Here is a 17,831-nt window from a genome sequence, read left to right as displayed (position 1 = left end):
ATATTTTTTTAAAAGATCTTTTACAAAAGTAAAAGTGATTTTATATTTAGATATCTTATATAAAAAGATCTTTTTATCTATTAATTATATTTGAATAAAATAAGATAAAAATAATTTTTTGTTTATTTATTATGTGAAAAATATTTTTTTAATTAAAAAAATTCTTTTAAAAAAAGATGTAAATTGTAACTTTTTAAAAAATTTTTTAATATTTTTACTTTTATTATTAAAATTTGTCAAATATATTAATAAATAAAAAAAATATATTTTTTCATTAAAAAAAATCTTTTTTATCTATTTAATAGTGCCAAACAAGCACTACGCTCATCGCCCTTCATGCAATATGTGTATCTCTTCCTAAATAGTTTCGGTATGAATTTCTCTAAATTTTTTATTTTATTTTTCTCTTTCTTTTCTTTTAAATCAAACTAAATACAAAAATATTATGTATATATAAAAATTAACTACTAATATATTTATGTATAAAATAAATATATATTATATATTTTAATATATATTTTATACTAATAATTAATTTTAATAATTGATTTTAGTATATATATATATATAATTAAAAAAAGGCAAGTTATTGTATTAAACCAAAAGCATTTTAATATTACGCGGATCCTCCAAAATTCAAATGACTATTTGAATATCCCAACTTTCATCTTTATATATATCGAATTTAATAGATTTGATTTAGCCAAATATATACTAAATCGAAGTGAATGGATTCGAATTGCATGCATTTGAACGTCACGTATAAATCGAACCTAGTAAAATCGATTTAAGATCCATGCTAAATCGATACAAATGGATTCGATTTATTCTTATACGTAGTTTTTTACCTAAATCGAAGCCATTAAGGTCGATTTAGTATTCATGGCACCATTTGTATAAATCAAATGCACTTAATTCGATTTACACACTTCTGACGTTTATAAATACGAGCTCAATGTGAATTTTTCACCAAAGTGAGATTCACAATGGTTAGTGATGAGAATTTTGTAGCTCTTGTGTACAATAGAGGGTCAATTAAGAAAAAAACGCGATCAGATATTAAGTTTACTAATAAGGACCCACTGAGTGTTTTTCTCAAACCTTCGACGAGTTTTACTGAGTTTAAGAATACTATGCTCCAGAAGCTAGGTCTGCTCGGCGTTAAACGGGTGGAGAAGTTGTTCTATAGGATCCCGATATCCGTGTTACACGATGATGTTAAGTATGATTCATTTGTTATTAGTAGTGATGAGGATTTGTAAGTTCTGCACCATTGTCGTCGCCAGTTTTCCGAGGTGAGGACTCTAGAACTGTTGGCGAAGCTTGTGGATGTCATATCTAGTTCTGGAGGTTCGAATTGGAATCCTCAATCCTTAAGACATCTAGCCTGCTCTAATTCCATGCCTATTGGTGCCTCGTCGGTTGCGCCGATCGTTGCACCCGAGGCAGTTGTAGTTGCTTCTCCTTCCTTTGCATTTAATCTGAACCGCAGTGGTGATGCCGGAGTTAGTGAGACTGGACCGTCGGGGGAGGTAGCATTTGCGACGCCAGGTTCTTCTGCAGTGGTCCCGGTCTTCGGAGATGTTGGAGTACCTGATGGGGTAGAGGATGCACTGCATGATGACGGTGATGTGGAGCCCGCCATAATAGCGAACGATAGTGATGATGACACACCACGGCTGAATCCAGTTGTGGGTGGGGGAGCATCTAGTTCGGGTACTAATCAGTACCCCCATACTTCTCAGCTTTGGACTTGGATGCCATGGCTTCTCAGGGGGATCCAGGAATACCTGTTGACTTCGGGGCTAGAGAGACACAAAATACAGGAGTTGTATCTGAATTTCAAGTTGGTCAACAGTTCTAAGATAAAGAAGAAGTCGTGTTAAGCGTGAAAACTTATAGCATTTGCCGTGGAATTGAGTACAAGGTATTAGAATCTGATCATCGCAAGTACTATGGCAAGTGCAAAGAGTTCGGCAGCGGGTGCACATGGCTCATTCGAGTTAGCCTCCGTCAGCGCAGAGGTATTTGGGAGGTAAAACGATACAATATTCCTCACACTTGTCTAGCCACATCGATATCTAGTGATCACAGGAAGCTTGATTATCATATCATATCGGCCTTCATACTGCCCATGATTCAAGGTACTGCAGAATGCCACGGAGGCACACTTCGGGTTCAGATCGACTTACAGGAGGGTTTGGATGGCTAAACAGAAAGCCGTGACCTAGATTTATGGAGATTGGGAGCAGTCATACAATGACTGACCACGATGGGTATTGGGTGTTCAGATCACGATGCCATGTAGTATTACGGTGTTAAAGACGAGTCCTGTGCGGGTTGGTGGGCAGGTGGATGACTCTGCAACTTATTTCCATTGGTTTTTTTGGATATTTCCACCGTGTGTTGAGGCGTTTCGACATTGCAAGCCATTGGTCAGTGTGTACGGTACTCACCAGTATGGGAAATATGGCAGTACACTGTTGGTCGCGATTGCACAGGATGGCAACTCGAACATTATTCCTATTGTATTTGCACTTGTGGAGGGGGAAAATGCAGAGTCATGGTTATTCTTTCTATCTCACATGCGACAACATGTGACCCCTCAGCCGGGTATACTTGTCATATCAGACATGCACACTGGGATCAAGGATGCATTGGAAGCTCCTGACGGTGGCTGGCTTCCGCTTACTGCATATAAGGCTTTTTACATCCGACACGTGGCGGCAAATTTTGCGTTGAGTTTCAAGGGCAGATATGCACGGAGGTGGTTAGTGAATGCTGCTTATGCCAGGACCGATGTTGAGTTTTACTACTAGTTTGACATTCTTCGTTCCGAAGATCTTGCTATGTGCGACTAGGCTAATCGAATTGACTATGCACATTGGACTCAGCATCAGGACGAAGGTTGGAGATTTGGGCACATGACTACGAATATATCTTAGTGTGTGAACTCAATACTGAAGGGTGTGAGGAACCTTCCAGTCTGTGCATTGGTGAAGGCCACTTACGGGAGATTGGCCGAGCTATTCGTCCGGAAAGGCAGAGAGGCCGAGGCACAATTAGGAACCGGGCATGAGCATCATGATATATGCACGGGCATACCTCCTAACCGTCTCATCGTTTGCCCTCTACAGCACCTCGCTAAATGTCTCCTAAAACCATGTGCACTTCACCGTAAACTTGTCGATGCAGTTCGCAGGAGGCAAAACACCCAACAACTCTTCAAACCATACACACGCTGGCTGGCCCCCCTCAATATGTCGGGCAAAGTCCGTAAGGTATCCACTAACATACTGACCATCGATCGGGAGCCCTAACTGGTATGCCACATCTTGGAGTGTGATCGTGCACTCTCCGAACGGCATGTGAAAAGTATGCATTTCAGGCCGCCATCTCTCCATAAATGCGCTGACCAATGGCTCGTCCAGTCGAAACCATGTCTCGTCCAGTCTCGCAAGATGGCATAAACCTGCCATCTGCAAGTATAGAACGATCCTATCATCCAACGGCATACCGACTTGCCGTCTCATGCTGTTATTAATGCAGCTCCAAAGATAGAAAAATCCTTATCACAACTATCACAATACAATTTTCAATGCATGAAAATCTGAAAACGGTAAACATGGCATGCTCTAACTTTAAAAACTTGTTTACAATATCGCCCAAACTTCAGTACTTGAATCAAACACAAAACCTTGAATAACTCATTAACAAATTCCATACAAAGAAAAAAAAAAAAAACAAAAAAATACAAAGTAGTTATTCCCACATGTTTACACAATGAATACAAAAATGATTAAAAAATTAAAAAAATCTAACATATCCTAACATTTCTAATCATAATTATCTAACTCAAAAAATCACAATCACAAAAAATATTTATAATACTTTTTTCGAAGAACTAAACAAATTTATAGCTATTGCTACACATAAACGAAGTCTCATTGCACATAAGACTAAGAATTTCAAAAATCTAACATATTTTACATTCCAAAACAACCTTCTTAAGTACCATTTCAACTTATCAAAATCTAACCACCTAATAGCTTACTACTTCTAACATACACTTATATTAATTTTTTTTAACTAATCCCTAATTAAAGAATCTAACCAACTACCACACGCTTTATGTTAATATTACTAGAATGATTAATCTATGCTTAAAAAGGAAATTTTTTTCACTAACTTTGAGGTGGATGGCTCCATCAATATGCGCGACTCCATCTAGTTGATATAGACGATTCGGGTCGTCTTCCATGTGTCCAGCTTCGATTTTTTTCTTGGCGACTTTCCAAAACTTTTGGATCTGGGTGGTGGGATTGGGTGTGGGGTTTGTATGATTTGTAGTTCAAATTAATAAAATTCGATTTGTATGTATAGTAACATTGAGCATAAATTGAATCCATTAGATTCGAACTACTTGGGGGAAGTGTTGCTTGTAAATCGAATCAATGGGTTTCTGATTTAAAAAAATCATTTAATCGAAACCATTAAATTCGAATTACTATAGACTGCTGCTTCACGTGCCTAAATCGAACTCATGCAAATACAAATCGAATTTCATTGTTTCGATTTAGTGCTTATATTATATTACTTCAATTTATACATGATTTTCGTATGCATGCAATTCAAATTTAATAGATTCGATTTAGTACCATTTTCTATAATCAAATTTAATCAATTCAATTTATATAGAAATGTCACTCAAGACATTTAGGTAGTTTATTCCGTTTTACTAAATTTGAATAATTTTAGATTGAGTTTGGTTTATTAAAGTAATTTACCTTAAAAAAAAGCATACTAAATACAATCTAACAACACAAACAATTGATTCAAACTGCAATACAGAGGAAATACAATAATTATATTTTAAATTTTTGTGAGCAATATAAATTTTGAAGTACCATTTTAATAATTTATATATATGATGCCACATATTTTGTTTGGACATCTCCACTAACACATTCTGACCTCAGCTATTCCTGGGAACGGATCCTGAGGTGTGGTTTAGATTTGTCCCTCACACACCGCCTCAGCCACATGATGTCACATTTTTAAATTGCGTAGATTTATTTCAGGAACAACTTTTTTGTTTGTTTGTTCGTTTTAATCCAACTAAGTACTGCGTTTACAAGTATAGCCGAATCCATTCTCTTTTAACAAATAATTAGCTGATAAATACATAAATAAATATCAATCGAAAGAAAAAGTAATTTAAAAAGAGTTTTTTAATTAAAAAATTATTTTTTTAATCAATATTAACAAATTTTTAAAATTATTTTTTAAAAATAAGATTATAAAAAAAACAATTATCATTAATTTTTCTTTTTTTTTTCACCAAAAATAAAAGACTCAAATCCACAACCTCTTAATTAAGTATGAGAAGACTATGTCATTTGAACTATAATTCATCACCAACAGTTATCACTGATATTGGTTGAATAAGATGAGAAGAATATAAAAATAAAAGTAGTGTGATGACTAAAGTCGAATGAGGACTACTGGAAGTCTAGAAGATCAAATCCCAAAGTGTTATTCTTGTGATTTGAGTGTAGGCCCATACGAGAGTGGGTCCCACTATATATATAAGGAGAGAGGGTCCCGCAAAAGGGGTTGGTCCCACGCTAAACCCTGCATTCTCTTGTTCCCCTCTTTTTTTGCATGGCACTGTCACTTGCCGCTTCTTACTTCATTCTTCTCTTCCCTTCTCTTCTCTTCTCTTTCCTCCCTTTAATTTTCTTCTTTCTTTTTTTTTTTTCCGTAAATATTCTTCATCTCATCCACCCTATATATAAATCTTTACATATAGTCTTTTTCTTCTCTTCTCTTTTCTCTAACCAGAAATTTAGGAATTCACTACTCTTGACTTAGCTTAATTTCTTTACGCAATTGACGATCATCATCAAACCGTCATGGATTTTAATTGGGACGCTGAGCACATGTTCGTCTAACTTTTTTCTTGATTATTTTTATTTTATATGTCGGTTTTTTCGATGCTCAATTTTTATTTTCTGAGTCTCTTTTTTTGTGTGTGGGTAGATTTCGACTGTATGTGCATGATTATATGGTGAAAAGAGGAATGCACAAAACCGCTGAGATTTTCAGGAAGGAATGCAATCTGACTGACACTGCTGTTAGTATGTATCTGTTCCTCCGACGTCGTTTTCTTTTCTACCGTCATACACATTACACAAACCTATGGTTTTCAAAGAATGTGGCTTCACAATATAAAGTTAATTGCTGGATTTCGCAATTTAATTAAAACCTTGCAGAGTTTTTTTTTTTTTTTCGTTTGTGTTGAAAAACTCATATTACTTGCAGTTGCAATGCATTGAAAAAAGTTTTCCACTAAATAGGGTTTTGTTACCTAGATCATTTTTCATTAACAATAAAGTTTATTAGGTGGTTACAGTTTATTGATTCTTTATGTACTCCTATTACAAAATTAATTCCAATTGAGCCTACATTATTGCTAATGAAAAATGATCTAGGTAACAGTTTGTATTAGAGGTTCAATTTCATTGCTTAGTTAATGGTATCGGTATATACTTATTGAAAATTGATGAACTTAGCATTGATGCACTCAGCTTAGTCAATCTACTAAATCTTGCTTCACATTGACTAATTGTTCAGCACTTGATTCATATTGAAAATTGATGAACTTAGCATTGATGCGCTCAGCTTAGTCAATCTACTAAATCTTGCTTCACATTGACTAATTGTTCAGCACTTGATTCTCATGATGGGTTCTTGCTCGAATGGTGGTCTGTTTTCTATGAGATATATATGTCTAGGGCTAGACTAGCGAAGGATCAGGCGACTGGGGCAGAATCTTCTGGGAAGGTGGTCACTCAATACCAATTTACCAAATATATTTCTTAGTATTGTTTGTCAGATGGTGCATCCTAGTCATACATTTTTGAGTTTTCAGGTCCCAGGAACTACATGTAATGCCGGAATTAGTGTCCCTCCAATCCCTCGATCATCCATGAGTGAGCAGAGACCTGACCAACGTCAAGTCAACGCCAGATATAACAGGATGATGGCACAACCAGCTGCATGTGTACTACAATCTACTCTGAATGCAAAAGAGCATCCTGGATATATGACTGTAGATGCCGCCAGAGCAAACAATTTGAAGCTGGCTGTGACCAATTCAAAGTAATGACAGCTGTGGTTGATAAATTTTAATGTGTCGTCTTGTGATTTTTGCTTTCATAATCATGTTATTCCTTCTTTATTTTTGTCAGTAATTCGCTGCAAGATGTAGGGAATAATGCTCAGAGGGAAGCTTTTAAGGTATAGTGCAGTTCACCAAAATATACTAATTAGAACTGCAAACTTGGTCCATGGCATGATTGGATCTCAATTTAATATTTTCAGGATATTTGCATCGGAAGGGACGTATCTAGGGACCCTCTAGATGTAGCCCAAAGGACATTGCAACATAAACCAAGTTTGTCTTTAACCTATTTTCATAGCTCAACATCAAAATTTTTTACCCTTAAGCTTGTTGGCTCATGTCTGTTTGGAGATTTTAATGGTTAGTTTTCTTTGCAGATACTGGTGAATCTTTCAATCGAATGCCAATTAACGGTTGGCCAGTAAATGTAGGTGTTGGAGTATGATTGTTGAGTCACTTGAACCAAAAAATTTCAATCTCAATTCTTTTTTATCCTATTGATATTGTCACATTTGATATCTTATTGATGTTCTCACACTGAGCAAGATCTCCTGGATTTACAGAACCAAGTATTAACCTCATTTTTGCGAGCACCAAACTATCAACAGCAATTTCAAGCGCAGACAATGCAAAATCCGGAAGCAATTCCTGCTGATGTACGTGCAGGTAGTCCTAAAAGTCAGAGTTTCCCAGTTCCTGGAAACTCTGTTGAGTGCAACAATCATCACACAAAGGTTTCCGAGGCTGAATTAAGCATAAAGGATAAGCAGGTTGGTGAATGCATGTTCCTTCTGTTGATGTGGTTAAGACATTTATTTTCTTTGTTTCATTCTGAGATAGTAGAGGTAGGTCTTGTGAAAAAACGAAGTATCATGCAAGGGGAGCCTAGTCATGAGCTTTTTGGGTTAATGGGAGTTAAATTCAAGGGGAAGTCAACATGATTATTTGACAAACAAAAACACAGGAAGAAGACAAGAAGATATTCCTTAGTGAAGTATGATTGCATGAAAGGATTTCTGTTAGACAAGAAATTCTGTTTCTCCAGTTGTTGCATATTTCTTCTTAACAAATTGTTTTCATGTTGACACAGACAATGGACCCAATGATTAGGGATCAGCAACCACAGATGCAGTCTCAGAATGTTGAGGTATGGCATTTGATATTTTCGAATTCCAAATGTTGAAATTCAAATTATTGTTAGAAGAAAAAAGAATTGGCGCTTATGTTTCTGAAATAAGGTTGTACCCGTTCCTCATCAGAAGAGCAAAAAGAGAAAGGCAACGATACCCTTGAGGACTGGAGAAAGTGCCATGGTAGGTTGTCTTTTTATTCCTTCTTACAATGGCTATGTTTAAACTCAATGCAATGTTATTTATTCAATTTGTTTAATGCTACTTTTCAATCTGGTTTCCATAATTTTTTTCATTGATCTGTGAAACACAAAATAGGATTGTGTAGATGCAGAAGATGGAAAGCCTATGGATGAAAGTGTGGAGTCTTTCCTGTCATTCGAAAATGAACATGCTGATCATAGAGTTGTGCCTTTCAGCAATCTGACTCGTATTTCAGCTGCACATGGTAAAAATGAAAATAAAGGTAATATATCCCACAAGAAAATTATGCCTTAATGTAATCTACACATCGATCATAATTCAGTGCTGACCTTTGTCCATGTCCATGTCCATAACAATCTTAGTAGTGATTGATACTAAATGAACAGCAACCTTGGTAATGAAAATTAGACAGAATTAAAATATAATGAATTCCATAAGGTTAAAAGGTAATTCTAGCAATTATTAAACTCTCATTCTAGTTTCTGACACAAGGATATTTTACCATTTGGTAGGTTTTTCATTTGAAGAAGTCAGTTGCCTTCACTCAAGCAAAAACAAGGTTTTATCCACCCATTTTTCATGGGATGGAAAGGTTTTGGCAAGTGCTGGACATGAGAAGAAGGTTGATTTGTGATCAGTTTCCAAATATTAATAATTTACTTTATGCATTCTGAGTCATCTGGGTGTTTTCCTCGATTCAGAACTTATTGTAGTTTATGATTATGACAGGTTTTCATTTGGAACATGGAAACCCTTAATTGTGTTACTACTACAGAAGGACATTCACATCTCATTACAGATGTTCGGTTTAGGCCAAGTTCTACTATATTTGCAACATCTTCCTTTGACCGATCTATAAAACTTTGGGATGCAGCCAGAGTGAGTTGTTAATCACTACTTTCTCTGTTTTGTAGTTATATCTTCATTTTATTTTCCCAACATTGATATAGTTTAATGTCAGACACTCAGATTATTTAAGTTATCGTTTTCATGATGTAGCCCGACAAGTCATTATTCCAACTCGACGGTCATGCCGACCAAGTAATGTCATTGGACTTCCATCCAAGGAAGCCTGCCATTCTTTGTTCATGTGATAGCAATGACATAATTCGTCTGTGGGATATCAATCAGCGTACCTGCTTGCATACTACTAAGGTTAGGTTTCCAGACCCTTTTCTTTTGTGTGACGATAATATTTGTCATTAGGTTCAATTGTTCTGATCAGTGCTAAATGGAGTTGGATTTTGTTTTTGAAGTTGAGCAATGCCAAATTGCGCAGTGTATAAATTTGTTAGTAAATGATATTGTTTTCATAGCTCCAACTTACTAAGTTCATGTGTTTATGGTATAAAAATATCAGACTGGACTGAATACACCATTAGAATATTGTAATATTGTTTTGCCCAGAATTGACATGAACATTATGTTTCTGATACTTACTGTGAAAAGAAGAAGCAATTATAAGGAAAATAATAATAAATGTACTACAGGGAGGCGCTAATAAACAAGTCAGGTTCCAGCCTCGTACTGGGAAGTTTCTGGCTGCTGTGTCCGGAAATAATATCAAGATAGTTGATTTTGAGAGCAATAGATTTCTGTACCACCTAAAGGTAACCTTCATCGTTGAGTGATGCCTATTTTATCACGACTCTAGCTTTCACCTTATTGGTAGGAATTTGGATTTTGCACATGACTGAATTTCATTTCTTTCTAGGGTCATGTCAAAGATGTTCTTTCCATTTGTTGGGACATGAGTGGAAACTATGTTGCCTCCGTCAGTGAAGATTGTGCACGTGTCTGGTCTGTTGCAGATGGAAAATGTATAAGTGAATTGAATTCCACTGGGAACAAGTTCCAATCGTGTGTATTTCATCCAGGATATCATAATCTCTTAGTAATTGGTGGCTATGAGGTAAAAACTCCATTATGACATTAATATTTTAGCTAGTGCTTCTTCTGGGTATGCATAATGAAGTTATTGATTTAAGCTTTAGCTCCCAAAAATCTGGCCTTGCTTCCGCCGTTATTCAAATCGACAGCTTCTAACATACAATTTCTGTTTGCATGTACTGCAGTCCCTGGAATTGTGGTGTACAACAGAGAGCAGTAAAACATTGACAGTTCCTGCACACAAGGGACTAATTGCTGGACTAGCACATTCACCCCAAGATGAAATGATTGCCTCAGCTAGCCATGATCATTGCGTGAAACTCTGGAAATAAGGACTTGGTGCATAGTTCCTTGCCGTAGTTTAAATTTTTAGGGCCTTTTTCTGACAATATATCTTTTCTGGAAATTCATTTTTTTTTTTTTCAGATTATGTTGTTTTACAGGCAAACGGGTACTATACGACATTATATGACAGGAATTGGTAGATAGTTTACATAGGCAAAGATACAATAAACCATTGCGCACATTGTTGTACAGTTGCATCTATCATAGACTTAAAAAGTTAAAATCATAACCAAATAAAATGCACACATTTCAGAAACGTTTTTCCTGAAGAGCCTTGATCCTTTAGCATCATATGCGCTTCAATTTATATGTTTGAATTTCCGAATTAAAACAAACATTGAAAGCTAACCAGGAATCAAATAAACATGGAGGTTTAAAAAATAACTTAAATTTCAAAACAAGTTGAGGAAGCAGCTCTTTGAAGAAATTTTTCATTTTCTACACAAAAAAAATGGAGCACCCTTTTGGACATTCTGAGAAAGAGATGGGCGAGTTCTAATCTATATGACAAAGATGAATTGCCTTATTGCCTCATTGCCAGAGTTGTTCCATTGGAATGCCACGCTCTTGGGCAACCTCACGGAACTGCTTCATTTTCTGAACAGCAGCAACAGTTGCCCTGGCATTGTTGAGTGCATTGTTGCTGCCGAGTTGCTTTCCCAGAGCATTCTCAACTCCGGCCATCTCAAGAACAATCCTCACCGCCCCACCAGCAATCACTCCGGTACCCGGTGATGCAGGCCTCAGCATCACCTTGGCTGCTCCATAATCTCCATCAGCTCTGAAGAACAATGGCAACATTCTTTTAATATAATGTGAGAAGTGGAAAGCTTAGTTAGAAGCATGATTTGATTACCTGTGTGGAAAAGTCAAGTACTTAGTCAAAGGAACAGTGATGATATTCCTCCTTGCATTAACAGCAGACTTCTGAACAGCAGCAATGACCTCTTTGGCCTTTCCAACACCCACACCCACATTCCCCTTCTTGTCTCCGACCACCACCACCGCCCTGAACCTCAGCTGCTTTCCTCCCTTAACCACCTTCGTCACCCTCCTCACCTGCACCACCCTCTCCTCGAACCCATCCTTCACCTTCTCCTTCTTCGCCTTCGACCCGAACCCAGTATCCTTCTTCATCTTCGAGTCCATCACGTATATGTCGTTTCCCAGAACGCTCACGCCACTGTACGCCGGTCCGTACAATTCTTCGTATGCGGCGGCTATTTCGTCTTCCGTTTCCATTGGCCCTTCGTCGAACGAAGGTGGGGCCACGAACCCTTCCGGGGCCTCTGGGGGGTTGAAGGGGACCTCCTCTTCTGGGTTCACGTTGTCGAAGAACGAGGTGTCGATGTCATCGGAGGGCTTGGATTTTGCGGCGGCGAGGGTTAGTGTGCGGGGGCGTGCGGCGGCGAAATTGAAGGTGAGTTTGGAAGCGGGCAGGAGAGAGAAACGTGAAGAAGCAGCAGTAGAAGATGTGTGAGAGTGGAGGGAGAGAGAGGAGAGGGAAGAAGTGATAGAAGCCATTGCAGAAGAAGAAGAAGAAGAAGATTGGGTTGGATCAGTGATGATAGTGTTGTGAAAGGGCTTATCCAGAAAAAGCCAGCGCTACTTGGCTGGATTCACCTCAACTCTTTTTTTTTCTTTTTCTTTTTTTCTTAGTTTTATTTTTACTCACCTACTATATCTACTTTTTACTCTCAATAAATAAACTTCATAATACTTAATAAAATTTGTTGAGTTAATAGATTTTGAATAAATATTACAAACACAAAAGCAAGTTAAAAGAAAAAAAAATAGCACTAGTTCAACCTTTATCTTATACTAAAATGTGTTATAAACTTTTTCACAAAGAAATAAGACCGAAGACAATTAGATTTTTAAAGATTTTGATATCAGATTAATTAATTTTTTAAAAAAAAGATAAATAGTGGATATATATGTTATTTTATTAATAGATATTGCAAAATAAAATAGAATTATTTATATATTTTATTATTTATAATAGTGTGTGTTCTATTGTTATTACATGAACATAAAAATAATATATTTTTAGATAATAAAATATTTATTATCTTTTAATTTTTTATATAATATTTATCAATTATTTTTTGTTTATATGAATTTTATTAAAATAGATAAAATTCCGTTCCAAAATTGTTATTTACGTGATAATTATTTATAAATAGATACATATAAACACTAAGTTAAGTTTTGGATGATAAATTGATTAAAAGATATAACGTATTAATAGTTTGTTATAGTAAAAAAACCAAATTAATACTTTTTTTCAAAAACTAATTAATATAAAATCAAAATCTTAAACGATTTAATTGTCACCTTAGTCAAAAAATAAAAATGGTGCTATTTATTTATTTATGAGAATGAAAAATGGTTTTTGAATTTTTGGAATGGAAAAGAATAAATGGGTTTGTTGGACTTTGGACTTGAGATCATTTCGCTAAATAGGCCTAGGCAGGGTGGTTGGCCCATTATTATGAATAGAAAATTACCCTCCGCCAGATTTGATAACCCTAATTTTTCTCCTCTGTTTTGAGCTCAGCCGTTTCGAAGTGCAAACACAGGCACAGACACAGTAGTAACAGAGATCCAATATGAAGGTTTTTCTCAGAATTTCTCATTCTTATTTCCGTGGTTGTATAATTTCTTGCTTTGTGACTAAATATTGCAACTCTTTTTCAGTTCAACATTGCAAATCCCACCACTGGATGCCAAAAGAAGCTCGAGATCGATGATGATCAGAAGCTGTAATCTCTTCACTACTTTTATTCTTCGGTTTTCGCTTCCATTCTTTAGTTCATAGGAATATTTAATTAAAGCAAAAAAACAAAATGCACGGTGTATTAAGTAATTTGAATGTGGATTTTTATTTTTTTGGCTATTGAGTTCTGACATTTTACTTTGCATTTACAGGCGAGCATTTTGGGACAAGAGAATCTCACAAGAGGTTCTTGGTGATGCTTTGGGTGAGGTATGCTCTTTTAGTTGCAAACGTTCAACGTATGCTGAAATTTTTGTTAAGCAATTTTGACATTGAATTAATCACCTTCAATGCTGTTATACCAACAGGAATTTAAAGGCTATGTTTTCAAGATTACTGGAGGTTGTGATAAACAGGGATTTCCAATGAAGCAGGGAGTGTTGACCCCTGGTCGTGTTCGCCTCTTGCTCCATAGAGGTAATAGTTATCGACTTCACTGTTACATGTCTTCCTTAATTTTGCTTTGAGATTAAGATTATAATGAAAATTAGTATAGGCTGCACAATGCATAGAGCATTCGTTCAAGTCTTGTGTTCTGTGTTTTAATTCTACATTCGATATGTTTTAATGAATCCATTTAAGTAGTAGGACTTTCGTATTTGTTTTCCAATTTCCATTGTCTTATGGTTATTGCAATGCCATATATTGCTTTCTTGAGTTATATTGTCTTGCTTGAGCAGGAACTCCTTGTTTCCGTGGATATGGAAGGCGCAATGGCGAGCGTAGGAGGAAGTCTGTTCGTGGGTGCATTGTCAGCCCAGACCTCTCTGTTCTGAACTTGGTAATTGTGAAGAAGGGTGACAATGATTTACCAGGCCTGACAGACATTGAAAAGCCAAGGATGAGGGGTCCAAAGAGAGCCTCCAAAATCCGCAAGCTGTTCAACCTTTCCAAGGAAGATGATGTAAGGAAGTATGTCAACACATACAGGAGGACATTCACAACCAAAAATGGTATGGTTTCTTGCTTATGTAGTGTGAATATTCTAGTTAGCTTGGTTATGCCACTACGAAGAGGCTGCTCCTCATATTAAAGGAGGTGAAAGAAAGAAGGGCCTGATGGGAGAATATCCTTGATTTGCATATGTATTATGATTTGGAATCGATATATCTCTTTGACATAATTTCTGGTTTTATTATTATTTATTGTTTCTCATCTTGGTAATATTTTCTTTTTTGATTTTGCTGCAGGGAAAAAGGTGAGTAAAGCTCCAAAGATACAAAGGTTGGTGACTCCCCTGACACTTCAAAGGAAGAGGGCAAGAATTTCTGATAAGAAGAAGAGAATTGCCAAAGCAAAATCAGAGGCAGCAGAGTACCAGAAACTCCTTGCCTCAAGGTTGAAGGAGCAAAGGGAACGCCGTAGTGAGAGTTTGGCTAAGAGGAGATCAAAGCTCTCCAGTGCTGCTGTTAAACAAGCTTCCTCTGCATAGATCGCTTTTATACGACTATGGTGAAGCTTGATCTTGGTCATAGTTTTTTACAGTGTTATTTTCATGATACCTCTGTTATTGGATTTTGTAGTTCAAATGTATCGTTTCCTTTTTTTTACCTCAACTATTTATGTTGTGTTTGAAAGCTTAATAGAATTTTAAGTTCTTACCTAAGTTTAGTATTAAAGGGCTACTAGTGCCTGCTTTTGTCGCGGATCTTGTGTGCATGCTGTGATAAGCATTAACCGGACTTCCTCACTAATACACGTGGGAATCACTAATTGAGTTATGAGTGCACAATTTTGTTTAAGAACAAATTACACATGTCTGTTCATTTATCTACGGAATCCATCCCTACTTAGATGTGGATTCATTAAGCAAGGCAAATAACTTGGTTAGCTTTACTTAAGAGCCCGTTTGGGAATTGGGAATCAGTAGAAGTTGTTTTTTTTTTTTTTTTTTTTACTTTTGAAGTATGAAAAAAAAGTTTTTTAATTTTCGAAAAAGTTTTTTCACAGCTTTTTAAAGAAGTGAGAAGTGGAATTATATGACTTCTTCTTCTTGATAAGTCATTTTATCATTTTTCTAAAAAAAATTGATTTTAAAACAAAAAAAAATATATTTTATTTTTGGTTCTGTGAAAATATTTTTTTTTTACTGAAAATATTGGTCTTTCACTATCATTTTTACGTAAGTTTTTATCTGTTAGAAGTACAGAAGTATTGACCTTTCACTATGGTTTTCACGCTGCTGGAAGTATTAGCCATCCACCACCATTTTCACGCAATGATTCATTAGTTGAAAGTATTGACCTTCCAACACCATTTTAAAATAATGTTACATCTGAATCACTTACTTTATATATTTCTTTCAATTATTTTTTTATCATTTTACCACTATTTTTATTATTAAATTTATATTTAACATTGTGTATGATATGAAATTATAGTTTTAATTTTATTTTTTTCACATGTTATTTTATTTTTATATAACTTGCTATTATTTTTATAATTAGTTATAACAAATTCTTGAGTTATTTATTCAAATACTACAATTTTTTTTTAAAATAAATATTTTTATAACTAAATCTAAATATAAAATAATTTATTTATAAAGAACTTTAAGTGTGAGCCTTAGTTTTGCACTCTGACTATGACCAAAACTTCTTAAAAGATAGATATGCAAATACCGTTTGAAGTTGTACAATTCGCGAAACCAAAATCGATTCCTATGGATTTTGTGCATGCTGTTGTTCAATCAAAACTATGACACGGTTATGTAAGTATATTTAACATGAATGCAATCAGACAATTCGAAAAGAAAATTTATTATGATGTTTTGGGAACTCAATTTCAAGGTATAACCAAATTTGATTGAATTAATCACTTGATCTAGATGTGAGTAGCAAAAGAGTGTCAGCAACGAATGAAGGACGTGGCGAATTCGGAGGCACACGTGTCAACACGTAGAACACGTGGCAGTCTATTTCTTTGCCACCCTATCGGCCTTTCTGAAAACGGTGCAAACTAGTCAAGCTTTATAGTCCTCAAAATGTCTGTTTCCAAATGATCACGTAAACATAACAAATCATACATGGCATCAATATTCATAACCAGAAACGCCATGGCAGCAATGTTCATAACAAGAACCACCCTCTTCCGCTGCTACACCAAATCATCGTCACTCTCCCTCAGATTCTCCCACAGACCCTCCTCCAGGATCGTCTTTGCTTCTGCCTCCAATAACTACTCAGACGTAACTGAAAACTCCGTCATCACAATTCACAACTTAACTAGTTCTTTTTTCAGGTCCACTCACGTTTTTTTTTTTTTTTTTGTGTTGTTCGATTAATTTTCAGTGGAGAAATGCAGCAGAAGGGCCTGGAGAGAGATCAAGAAGTGATAATTGGTCGTACGATGGTACGAAAGCAAGACGCGAAGCAGAAGAGAGCGCAGAGAGAGCGAGAGAAACGATGAAGGAAGGCGTGGATAGAGCAAAAGAAGGAGCACAAGAGATGAAGGAGAGAACGAAAGAGTATGCTCATGAGGCGAAGGAAAAGACGAAAGAAGGCGCAGAGGACGCCCAGGATGCAGCTGCAAGAATGGCGGAGACGACGAAGAACGCAGCTGAGCGGAGCGGCGAGACTCTTAGGAATGTTGGTGAGAAGGCTAAGGAGACTGTGCAAGGTGCTTGGGAGGCTACCAAAGACACCACCAAGAAGATCAAGGATACTGTCGTTGGAAAGAATTATGACGACGACGACGATGACGATGAAGAAGCGCGTGGTGTGTTGGGTGATGATATTGCAGAATTGAAGAGAAAAGAAGATCGTAAGAATAAGGGGTATAGTGACACCTAGAATTGTTAATTAATTTAGATTAATTAATAAGTTTAATATTAGTTTTTTACAGCATGCAAGATATATATGTATCAAGTTTGTTTAACTCTTTCGCTTGGAATAAGAATTTAGATAGTCTTATGTATACGGACACTATATACAATAAATCACTATCTTAGTATAGTTGTCATGAGCTTAATTGAATAATTGCTTTAATTTGAGACATAAGTTGTAAATTGAAATTGGACCAACTGAACAAGAACCGAAGAGCTAGTCCATATACTAATTTAAACCAACAATGGGCCAGTAGGATGGCTGGACTGACAAACCCAAAAATTGAATGAAAAGAAAAACCCAAAAGTAGCTTTGAATAGTTGCAGTACAAAAATGCTACTGAATTGAGGAAACACAAATGAAAGAGAAGGATAAACCACCAAAAAGAAAAGAAAAGTATAGGGAGACAAATGAATGGATATGTTCTGAGAACATAATTATGTTGATTATTTTTAATTTGATGATTTTTTATT

The 17,831-nt window shown here is 35.9% G+C and overlaps 6 protein-coding genes across 7 annotated transcripts; 5 read left to right on the top strand and 1 right to left on the bottom strand.

The window, feature by feature from the left end:
- Positions 1–986: 986 nt before the first annotated feature.
- Positions 987–2,212, top strand: LOC107619971 (uncharacterized). The gene is made up of 3 exons (XM_016322197.1): positions 987–1,258; positions 1,343–1,716; positions 1,866–2,212. Exons 1-3 carry the CDS (start codon positions 987–989, stop codon positions 2,210–2,212), a joined length of 993 nt encoding a protein of 330 aa, XP_016177683.1.
- An 85-nt stretch (positions 2,213–2,297) lies between these two features.
- LOC148578984 (uncharacterized) lies at positions 2,298–2,819 on the top strand. The gene has a single exon (XM_088487922.1). The coding sequence runs from the start codon at positions 2,298–2,300 to the stop codon at positions 2,817–2,819; it is 522 nt and encodes a 173-aa protein (XP_088344048.1).
- A 2,845-nt stretch (positions 2,820–5,664) lies between these two features.
- On the top strand, positions 5,665–11,011 carry LOC107622353 (transcriptional corepressor LEUNIG_HOMOLOG). Of its 2 annotated transcripts, none has more exons than XM_088503729.1 (17): positions 5,665–5,944; positions 6,043–6,140; positions 6,731–6,846; positions 6,935–7,164; positions 7,254–7,302; positions 7,387–7,459; positions 7,564–7,613; positions 7,750–7,956; positions 8,277–8,333; positions 8,425–8,499; positions 8,635–8,782; positions 9,033–9,142; positions 9,250–9,399; positions 9,520–9,675; positions 10,011–10,130; positions 10,235–10,432; positions 10,596–11,011. In XM_088503729.1, the coding sequence occupies exons 1-17, from the start codon at positions 5,916–5,918 to the stop codon at positions 10,740–10,742; spliced, it is 2,013 nt and encodes a 670-aa protein (XP_088359855.1). In that variant the 5' UTR covers positions 5,665–5,915; the 3' UTR covers positions 10,743–11,011. The 2 variants fall into 2 exon arrangements, with proteins under 2 accessions (XP_088359855.1, XP_016179708.2); XM_016324222.3 differs by having other exon boundaries at positions 5,670–5,944; positions 8,446–8,499.
- Positions 11,003–12,498, bottom strand: EMB3113 (Ribosomal protein S5 family protein). The gene is made up of 2 exons (XM_016324223.3): positions 11,612–12,498; positions 11,003–11,536 (listed from the first exon to the last, which is right to left on the bottom strand). Exons 1-2 carry the CDS (start codon positions 12,277–12,279, stop codon positions 11,287–11,289), a joined length of 918 nt encoding a protein of 305 aa, XP_016179709.1. The 5' UTR covers positions 12,280–12,498; the 3' UTR covers positions 11,003–11,286.
- Positions 12,499–13,215: 717 nt separating this feature from the next.
- Positions 13,216–15,140, top strand: LOC107623483 (small ribosomal subunit protein eS6). The gene is made up of 6 exons (XM_016325759.3): positions 13,216–13,373; positions 13,456–13,520; positions 13,687–13,744; positions 13,843–13,951; positions 14,215–14,487; positions 14,725–15,140. Exons 1-6 carry the CDS (start codon positions 13,368–13,370, stop codon positions 14,964–14,966), a joined length of 753 nt encoding a protein of 250 aa, XP_016181245.1. The 5' UTR covers positions 13,216–13,367; the 3' UTR covers positions 14,967–15,140.
- A 1,388-nt stretch (positions 15,141–16,528) lies between these two features.
- On the top strand, positions 16,529–17,487 carry LOC107624335 (uncharacterized). The gene is made up of 2 exons (XM_088503754.1): positions 16,529–16,721; positions 16,825–17,487. The coding sequence occupies exons 1-2, from the start codon at positions 16,560–16,562 to the stop codon at positions 17,323–17,325; spliced, it is 663 nt and encodes a 220-aa protein (XP_088359880.1). The 5' UTR covers positions 16,529–16,559; the 3' UTR covers positions 17,326–17,487.
- Positions 17,488–17,831: the final 344 nt, after the last annotated feature.

This window comes from Arachis ipaensis, chromosome B10 (genome assembly GCF_059453495.1).
Source record: "Arachis ipaensis isolate K30076 ecotype BB chromosome B10, ASM5945349v1, whole genome shotgun sequence".
Classification (NCBI taxonomy): Eukaryota; Viridiplantae; Streptophyta; class Magnoliopsida; order Fabales; family Fabaceae; genus Arachis; species Arachis ipaensis.
The sequence above is the reverse complement of the archived record's forward strand: the minus strand, read 5'-3'. Positions and strand labels throughout refer to the sequence as shown.